Here is a 10,000-nt window from a genome sequence, read left to right on the forward strand (position 1 = left end):
TGGTGGCTTCGATGTTAACGGATGTGTGGCGGTATTTTGGGACGGTTTTTCTTGCAGATAAAGACTTTTTACTTTTTATTAATGTCACCGGTTGGCAGGGAGGCCGATGGTGATAAAGGGAATGACTGTGTTGGGATATTGATGCGACATTTGGTGTATCTGTGTGGAGCTGATACTGTGTCAGGATGTTACACCTGCACTCTATCTCTATGGGATGTTTCGCAGGGGGGGAGGGAAGAGAGAGGGATGGAGAGAGAAAGGGGGGAAAGATAGGGAAGGAGAGAGAAAAGGGGGAAAAGATAGGGAGGGCAGAGTAAGGGGGAAAGATAGGGAGGGGAGAGAGAGAAAGGGGAAAGATAGGGAGGGAGAGAGAAAGGGGGAAAGATAGGGAGGGAGAGAGAATATGGGAAAGATAGGGAGGAGGGAGAGTAGGAAAGGGGGAAAGATAGGGAGGGAGAGAGATAGGGTGTAAGATAGGGGAGGGAGAGAGAAAGGGGGAAAGATAGGGAAGGGAGAGAGAAAGGGGGAAAGATAGGGAGGGAGAGAGAAAGGGGGTGGGAAAGATAGGGAGGAGAGAGAAAGGGGGAAAGATAGGGAGGGAGAGAGAAAGGGGGAAAGATAGGGAGGGAGGGAGAAGGGGAAATTTTGGGAGAGGGAAAGGGGGTAGGGGGAAAGATAGGGAGGGAGGGAGAAGGGGAAAGATAGGGAGGGAGAGAGAGAAAGGGGGAAAGATAGGAGGGAGAGAGAAAGGGGGAAAAGATAGGGAGGGAGAGAGAAAGGGGGAAATTGATAGGGAGGGAGGGAGAGAGAAAGGGGGAAAGATAGGGGAGGAGAGAGAAAGGGGGAAAGATAGGGAGGGAGATAGAGAAAGGGGGAAAGATAGGGAGGGAGAGAGAGAAAGGGGGAAAGATAGGGAGGGAGAGAGAAAGTGGGGGAAAGATAGGGAGTGAGAGAGAGAAAGGGGGAAAGATAGGAGGGAGAGAGAAAGGGGAAAGATAGGGAGGGAGGGAGAGAGGGGGGAAAGATAGGGAGGGAGAGAGAGAAAGGGGGAAAAGATAGGGAGGGAGAGAGAGAGGGGGAAAGATAGAGGAGGAGAGAAAGGGGGAAAGATAGGGAGGGAGAGAGAAAGGGGGAAAGATAGGGAGGGAGGGAGAGAAAGGGGGAAAGATAGGGAGGGAGACAGAGAAAGGGGGAAAGATAGGAGGTAGTGCTGTAGGGAGAGAGAAAGGGGGAAAGATAGGAGGGAGAGAAAGGGGGAAAGATAGGGGAGGGAGAGAGAAAGGGGGAAAGATAGGGAGGGAGAGAGAAAGGGGGGAAAGATAGGGAGGGAGTAGAGAGAAAGGGGGAAAGATAGGGAGGGAGAGAGAAAGGGGGAAAGATAGGGAGGGAGGGGAGAGAAAAAGGGGGGAAAGATAGGGAGGGAGAGAGAAAGGGGGTAGGGGGAAGATAGGGAGGGAGGGAGAGAGGGGGAAAGATAGGAGGGAGAGAGAAAGGGGGAAAGCATAGGGGAGGAGAGAGAAAGGGGGAAAGACAGGGGGAGGGAGAGAGAAAGGGGGGAAAGATAGGGAGGGAGGGAGGAAAGGGGGAAAGATAGGGGAGGGAGGGAGAGGAGGGGAAAGATAGGGAGGGAGAGAGAAAGGGGGAAAGATAGGGAGGGAGAGAGAAAGTGTGGAAAGATAGGGAGGGAGAGAGAAAGGGGGAAAGATAGGGAGGGAGGAGAGAAAGGGGGAGGCAAGATAGGGAGGGAGAGAGAAAGGGGGAAAGATAAGAGGGAGGGAGAGAGAAAGGGGAAAGATAGGGAGGGAGGGAGAGAGGGGGAAAGATAGGAGGAGAGAGAAAGGGGGAAAGATAGGGAGGGAGGGAGAGAGGGGGAAAGATAGGGAGTGAGAGAGAAAGGGGGAAAGATAGGGAGGGAGAGAGAAAGGGGGAAAGATAGGGAGGGAGAGAGTAAAGGGGGAAAGATAGGGAGGGAGAGAGTGAAAGGGGGAAAGATAGGGAGGGGAGAGAGAAAGGGGGAAAGATAGGAGGGAGAGAGAAAGGGGGAAAGATAGGGAGGGAGAGAGAAAGGGGGAAAGATAGGGAGGGAGAGAGAAAGGGGGAAAGATAGTGGAGGGAGGGAGAAAGGGGGAAAGATAGGGAGGGAGAGAGAAAGGGGGGAAAGATAGGGAGGGAGGGAGAGAGGGGGAAAGATAGGGAGGGAGAGAGAAAGGGGGAAAGATAGGGAGGGAGGGAGAGAGGGGGAAAGATAGGGAGGGAGAGAGAAAGGGGGAAAGATAGGGAGGGAGAGAGAAAGGGGGAAAGATAGGGAGGAAGAGAGAAAGGGGGAAGAGAGAGAGGGAGGAGAGAGAAAGGGGGAAAGATAGGGGAGGGAGGGGAGAGAGGGGGAAAGATAGGGAGGGAGAGAGAAAGGGGGAAAGATAGGGAGTGGAGAGAGAGAAAGGGGGAAAGATAGGGAGGGAGAGAGAAAGGGGAAAGATAGGGAGTGGAGGGAGAAAGGGGGAAAGATAGGAGGAGAGAGAAAGGGGGAAAGATAGGGAGGGAGGGAAGAGAGGGGGAAAAGATAGGGAGGGAGAGAGAAAGGGGGAAAGATAGGGAGTGGAGGAGAGAGAGGGAAAGATAGGGGAGGGAGAGAGAAAGGGGGAAAGATAGGGAGGGAGAGAGAAAGGGGGAAAGATAGGGAGGGAGAGAGAAAGGGGGAAAGATAGGGAGGGAGAGAGAGAAAGGGGGAAAGATAGGGAGGGAGGAGAGAGAAAGGGGGAAAGATAGGGGAGGGAGAGAGAAAGGGGTGAAAGATAGGGAGGAGAGAGAGAAAGGGGGAAAGATAGGGAGGGAGAGAGAAAGGGGGAAAGATAGGGAGGGAGAGAGAAAGGGAGGAAAGAGAGGGAGGGAGAGAAAGGTGGGAAAGAGAGGGGAGAGGGTGAAAGTGGGGGAAAGAGCGGAGAGGAAGAAAGGGGGGAAGAGAGAGAGAGAGAAAGAGTGAAGAAAGAGGGAAAGAGAGAGGAAGGGAGGGAAAGAGAGAGGGGCAGGGAGGGGGGAAGAGTGGGAAAGGGAGAGGGAAAGTGGGAGAGAGAGGGGGGGAAAGGGAGTAGGGGTGAAAGAGTGGGAAGGAGGGGGGGGGGGGAGAGAGGGGGGGGTGGAAGAGAGAGAAGATTTATTTGTATAAGAGCGAGAAAGTTCGACCGTCGACAACGGATAGGTCACGTGATCGGTTTGAGGGGGGGCACCGCTCTCGCGTCTGTTTGTGTCGAAGTCGCATATGTGTCTGTCTGTACGTGAAATATGACCATCGTTAGGGGCGGATAAGGGGAGCTTTGCCCTAGTTTCTTGACAATGAGGACCTGGTGTGGTAGGCCTATGCGGAGATTAAATGTCTAAATACGAGGTCAGATATCGCTGTCACCATTTATCGCTTGATTTCCGTGTTGTTTGCGTTCATGAAGTTTATTTTTAAAGAATAGTATCTTGATTTCGTCTTCTGTGGGATTTCATAGTACTGACTCATCCAACAATAAAAGATATAGAAAATCAGAGTCGACGGATGAAGGTGAAAGCGAACGCGCGCCTGATCCACAAGGATTCACAAACAAAGAATGAAATTAGATAAACATTTTTCATCGCCGAGGCCACCCAAGCGCCCCATGCATCAAGGCTGTCGAATTAGCCACCGTGTTTGCGATACTTTATCAAGGCGAGTGTGGCAGTCACTCTCCTCACACGCGTCCACTATCGCCGCCATTTCCGGTGTAGCTGCGCCAGTGTACCCGGCGAAGGGACGCCGCTAGTCTCTCCCCGAGTGTCCTGCGGTCGGGCGGGATCCGTGGTCGCTCGCTGGAGTCCCTCTGGGCGCGTGCTGGTGCCTCGCGGGTTCTTCGCTCGTGGTCTGGTTCTCCTCCTCTCGAGGCTTGGTTCTCCCCTCGCCGTGGGGCTGAGGCTGGAGTCGTCTTCGGGAGCAGCTTGAAGGGTTGGATCCCTCTGTGCTGACGAGAAGAGTGAACGGAAATCCATCTTGTGCTCTCATACGAATGGGAGTGCGAGGGACCTTGTGAGTCTCCCGGTCTCCTCTCTTGAAGTCTTTTTATTGCCGTTCCCGATATGTGCAAAGGGAGGAGAGAGTGAAAAAAAAAGAAATATCCAAAGGACTTTTCATCACTTTCGAAAATGACGAAATTGAATCTTACGTTTGTGTGTAGTAAAGAAGAGAAGAGAATGACCTCCCTCATTATCATTGTGAGCCCTGATCGTCATCCTGTGCGCTATTTGTGACATGGCATTTGGTTATCTATGAGAGGGAAAGAGAGAGAAGATAATAAAGAGAATGCAAATATTCACAGTTGAACTATTGGAGTTAAGAACATTAATGGAAGAAAAAAATGAAAGAAGTGATGTAAAAAAGGATATGGGGAACAAATAGCACGTGGAATACCTAGAGAAAAGGACAAAAGAGGGAGAGAGAGTGACCAGAAATACTTATAAGAAAGCAATGGCGCTTCCATCACCGTCTTCGAACGCAGCCAGGACAGGAGCGAGTTTGACGCCCGTGCACCTCGACGGCGCCCTCGGAGTGTGAGGTCCGGGTTCACGCCTCCTGCAGGATGACGCAGAAGAAACAAATTAGGGATACCGGTAAGGCTCATTACGGGCGAAAGAGAGAGAGAGAGAGACGGCGTGTGAATTTTTGGTGTTGGCGACAGAAAGAGAGAGAGAGAGAAAAGGAGAAGAGAGAAAGAGGGATAATTAGATAATTTGTGTTAGAATGGGTTACTGTACGTGCGATACGAATTGAGAAAAAATGTAAATATTCTTGTTTGTTCTAGAATGCAATTAAGCGCTTCACTTGCATAGCGCAGTGTTATTGCCCGAAAAATGCGAACGGTATTTTCCATTGAATTTATTTACTCCCGTTTCCCGTGTTTATCCTTCAAATGTTATTCTGCAATGATTTGGCAGTTACAGTGATTTATCTCAGGATGGGTTGCAACAGAGCCGAGGTCGTGCGTCTTGAAGAGCTGACTTGAATTGCAATAACGTGCAATGGTTTTGTGTTCGTGGCCTCCGTTTTTGTTGATTTTTTTTTTTTTTTTTTTTTTTTTTTTAATAAATTTTGCCGCGTTACATTTTGCCAACGCTTGATAATTGCGTTACATTGTTAAAGCTTTGTTATCGGTGTTTCTTAAATACAGTCGAAGGAATTTGAAAGCGAAAGAGGAAGCAGAAAAACGAAGGATATTTAAAAACGACAGCGATTCTTTAGCTGATCGTATCGAGGTCGGTTACCGAACAGATGAAATAAGGGTAAAGATTTTAAGGTCGTTTCGCAGTCTGCAACATTCAGGGTGACCTTTTGGGCGAGGGAGAACGCAGCCCCTTTTGATTGGCTTGTTCAGCCGAGATTTTTTGGGGGGTGAGGGGCGGGGGGGTTGAGCACGGCGGCGCCACACTTTAAAGGCGCTGCTGAGCTCTTTTCTTCTTTTCCTCCTCCTTCATCTTTTTATTATTAATGTTGTTGTTGTTACAGTTATTGTTATGGTTATTGTTATATTTTTGTTGTTATTGACATTATTGTTATTATTATTATTATTATTATTATTATTATTATTTTCTTTTTCTTTATCTTATTCTTTTTCTTTTCCTTCAGTCTCTTCTTTCTTCTTCCTCGTTTGTAAACTTGCGTTAAATTTTATTAGATCTTGGCTACGATCAGGAAAACCCACAAATAACTCGCACAAACAGAAACGTTTATGAGACGTGTAACTAATCCGAGATGTAGAGGGCAGCAGAATCGAGAACATGGGTAGGGTAAGGGTGGGGAGGAGGAGGAGGAGGAGGAGGAGGAGGAGGAGGAGGAGGAGGAGGAGGAGGAGGAGGAGGAGGGGGGGTGAGGAGTGGGGGTAGGGGGGGGGTATGAATATGGGGTTGGGGATGTTCCGCCTTTGCAGGTCCCGGATGTCCGCCGCCCATTCCGCCCCCGTAGACAGTTTAACCCACGAGGCTTTGGTAGCGATGTCGATTCGGGTTATATTCATGGATATAATTGGAGGATTGGAGGGCGGGGGGAAGGGGAGGGCGAGGAGGGGATGACTGGGTTCGAAATTCAAGATGGACATGGAGGGAGTGGAGGAGAGACAGACAGACAGACAGGAAGACATACAGACGGATAGACACAGAAAGACATACAGACGGATAGACACAGAAAGACAGACAGGGAACCCAGTCGGAGATATAGACAAATGGTGAGAAAGGAGGCAGAAAAATGATCAAGCCGACAGGGATAAAAGCTAAATACAGAAACGCAAGAGAGAGAAAAGATTAGAAGCGTTCGAGAGAGAGAGAGAGAGAGAGAGAGAGGCGGGGGGGATGGAGAGAGAGGGGGGGAGACAGAAACAGAGAGAGGGAGAGACAGACAGAGAGAGAGAGACAGAAAGGGTAGGGGGAGATGGAGAGGGAGAGAGAGAGAGAGAGAGAGAGAGAGAGAGAGAGAGAGAGAGAGAGAAAGGGGTAGGGGGGGAGATGGAGAGGGAGGGAGAGAGAGAGAGAGAGAAGAGAGAGAGCGAGAGAGAGAGAAAGAGAGAGAGACAGACAGAGAGAGAGAGACAGAAACAGAGACAGAGACAGAGACAGAGAGAAAGAGTAGAGAGACAGTCGACCGAAGCAGCGCGCCCGAAATTCCTGCGGCGGGACTCCCCATCAGTGGCTCCCCATCAGTGGCTCCCCATCAGTGGCTCCCCATCAGTGGCTCCCCATCAGTGGCTCCCCATCAGTGGCATGACCGAGCGGGACCGAGCCTGGCCTCCTGGTGTCCTGCGCGGCGGAGTCCGGCGCTGCAGAACGGGGTGGGGGAGGGGGGGGGGGGAAGGGGGATTAATAACGAACAATGGACGAAAACCGCTACGGCAGCCTTCGTAATAGTGAGGTTATTGTAGGTTGGCCTAGCGTTTTTTCTTGTTTTCTTTCTTTTTCTTTTCTTTTCTTTTTCTTTCTTTCTTTCTTTTTTTTCTTTCTTTTTTTCTTACTTTTTTCTTTTTCTTCTTTGTTTTTTTTTTTCTTTCTTTCTCTCTTGTTTTTCCTTTTCATTTCTTTCTTTTTCTCCTTTTTTTTCTTTCTTTTCTTACTTGTTTTTTTCTTTTTCTTTCTTTCCTTTTCTTCTTTTTGTTTTCTTTTTCTTTTATTTTTCTTCTTTTCTTTCTTCTTTTCTTTCTCTTTCTTCTCTTTCTTTTCTTTTCATTCTTTTTCTTTTTCTTTTCTTTTTCCGGAAGTTGTCGTGTCGTTCGGGTCGGAAACTTCCGTGACTCACGACTTCCTCCGCTCTTGGACCGTACTTCTTTTTTTCTTCGTTTTGCTTCTTTTCTTTTCGTTTCATGGCGCTTTTTGTTCTCTTATTCTCAATTCCATGAAGTATTTTAACTTTTTTTTTTTTTTTTTTTTTTTTTACCTTCTTCAGATACAGCGTTATCGCGTGTTTTTTTTTTTTTCTTTCTTTCTTTTTTTCTAATTGATTTATTATTTTTTCTTTCATTCTTTTTTCCTCAGTATTTTTTCTTATGAATTTAATAGTTGTTCTATCTCTTTTTGTGTTTTTCTTTTCCTATGAATCTGTTATTATTTTCTCTTTCATTCTTTTTTCCCATTATTTTTATGAATCTTTTATTATTTCCTCTTTTTCTTAAGGATTTATTGCTTTAATGTTACGATTAAATCTCCGGCCTTTCGTGAACTGATATCGCATCGCGTGAGCGGGAATGGCGGCGGGAGATGGAAAGACGGAGAGAGAGAGAGACAAGAGCGAGAGAGAGAGAGAGAGACAAGAGCGAGAGAGAGAGAGAGAGAGAGAGAGAGAGAGAGAGAGAGAGAGAGAGAGAGAGAGGGAGAAAGAGATGAGAAAGAGGGAGATAGGGAGAAAGAGATGAGAGAAAGAGAGAGAGAAAGGGAGAGAGATGGGGGGAGGGAGAGGGAGAAAGGGATGGAAAGAGGGAGATAGAGAGAATGGGGCATGGAAGAGAGGGAGAAAGGGAGAGAATGGGGGGAGGAAGAGAGGGAGAAAGCATGGGAGAGAATGGGGCAGGAAGAGAGGGAGAGCAGTGGGGAGAGGGAAGAGGAGAGGTCGAATGAGAGAGAAGAAACGAGGATGAGAATCTGCGTCGAAGGAGAGAAAGAGAAAGGGAAAGGTGAATAGAAAGCAGATGAGAGAGAGAGAGAGAGAGAGAGAAACCGTTTCAAAGAGGAGAAAGAAAATTGTAAACAGAAAGCAGCGGACGATAAAAGAGGAGAGAAAGACCGAAAGCGAAGAGAGAAAGAAAAAAACGAAAAAATACAGAGCACGCTAAAACTAAAAGCAAAAACAAAAGAGAGAGAGAAGAGCGGTAAAACTATAAGTAAGAAGAAAAAAGGAAAAAAAGGAATAGATAAATAGATAAATAAAATAAAACAGAGAGATGGGAGCCTCGTTATTAGGATCGCCACGAAGGAGTTCCCAAGGAGGCGGCCAAGGGGGGAGGGCGGCGGGGGGGGGGGGGGAGTAGCCGGGGTCGTGAAACATCCTCAAGGTCGTAGGGGGGAGTGCGGGGAGAGGGGAGTTGAAGGGAGGGGGGTGGGGAGAGTGAGGGTTTGGGGGAGGGGAGTTAAGGGAGGAGGGAGAGGGAGGGAAGGGGCTGGAAAGAGAGGGGAAGGGATGGGGAGAGAGGGTTGGGGAGGGGTGTGGTATTGGGCGGGGGGGTGAGTCAGGTAGAGGGAGGGACGGCGAAGGACACTCCCCTCGGCCCAGGATCCTATCTTCTTCTTCTTCTTCTTCTTCTTCTTCTTCTTCTTCTTCTTCTTCTTCTTCTTCTTCTTCTTCTCTTCGTCTTCTTCTCTTCTTCTTCTTCTTCTTCTTCTTCTTCTTCTTCTTCTTCTTCTTCTTCTTCTTCTTCTTCTTCTTTTTCTTCTTTTTCTTCTTTTTCTTCTTCTTCTTTTTCTTCTCCTTCTTCTTCTTCTTCTTCTTCTTCTTCTTCTTCTTCTTCTTCTTCTTCTTCTTCTTCTTCTTCTTCTTCTTCTTCTTCTTCTTCTTCTTCTTCTTCTTCTTCTTCTTCTTCTTCTTCTTCTTCTTCTTCTTCTTCTTCTTCTTCTTCTTCTTCTTCGAGCGACGGTTCGGATTTTTTTCCCACATCGAGTGCATTTGTTATTTCTTATGATTTTGTTGTTTTTTTCCCGCCATGTTTATGTATTATATTTGTGATTATTGATGTTGTTGCTTTTTTCCTGCTAATGCATTTATTAGTATGAGTTGTTATTGTTATTGTTATTTTCCATTCAAGTGTATTTCACATTTTTATGATTCTTATTGTTATTTTTGCGATGCTGTTGCTGTTTTTGTTGTTATTTTTCCGCTCCAAATTCATTTATTATTTTTATGATCATTCTTGTTGTATTTTTTTCTTCTTTGTATTCTACAGAGTACATTTTTATTCTGGTCTATCGCTTGTTGATCTATTTACCATCTTCTTTTGTTGAATTTGCATGAGGACAAGCTCTGCATGGTCTACATATTAATAAAGTTTCTGATTATTAGACGGAATCTCCTGGTTTTAATTAAGGATTTTTTCTCTTACATTATGCATGCGGAATATATCAAGCACGGTCGCTTCTCAGTTAATTACGATGAAAATAGAATAAAATGGTCAATCGGTAGGAAATGAAGATGGAAAAAAGAGAGGTGAATCTCCCCCCCCTCTCCTCCTTCCCTCCCTCCCTCCCTCCTTCTCTCCTTCCCTCCCTCCCTCCCTCCCACCCCCTGGCCTGTGGTTCGGAGCGCCCTTCCTCAGTATCTAAAGCCACCTGCCAAAAACCGTGTCAGTTTTTGTCTTTGAACACCGACCGAAAGTGGGGAAGGAGGGGGGAGGGGTGCATTGTCGGTGGGGGGAGGGGGAGGGGTGCATTGAAGGTGTGGTTTGGTCGAAGAGGAGGAGGGGGTAGGGGTGCATTGTAGGTGGGGGGAGGGGGGAGGGTTTAAGTGGGGTGCTGGGGAGGG

At 47.5% G+C, this 10,000-nt stretch overlaps 1 protein-coding gene across 3 annotated transcripts in view; it reads left to right on the forward strand.

Moving 5' to 3' along the window:
* Positions 1-10,000, forward strand: part of LOC113812801 (uncharacterized) — a 264,232-nt gene that overhangs the window by 226,977 nt on the left and 27,255 nt on the right. The window contains exon 1 of one of the 3 annotated variants that reach the window (XM_070138473.1): positions 3,759-4,623. The exons of the other annotated variants lie outside the window; for them this stretch is intronic. Within the exon in view, the coding sequence (XP_069994574.1) occupies positions 4,593-4,623 (31 nt within the window). The 5' untranslated portion in view covers positions 3,759-4,592. Of the gene's footprint in view, positions 1-3,758; positions 4,624-10,000 lie in introns of those variants that run through there. 3 annotated transcript variants of the gene reach the window in all.

The sequence above is a fragment of the Penaeus vannamei genome, chromosome 24 (assembly GCF_042767895.1).
Source record: "Penaeus vannamei isolate JL-2024 chromosome 24, ASM4276789v1, whole genome shotgun sequence".
Lineage (NCBI taxonomy): Eukaryota > Metazoa > Arthropoda > Malacostraca > Decapoda > Penaeidae > Penaeus > Penaeus vannamei.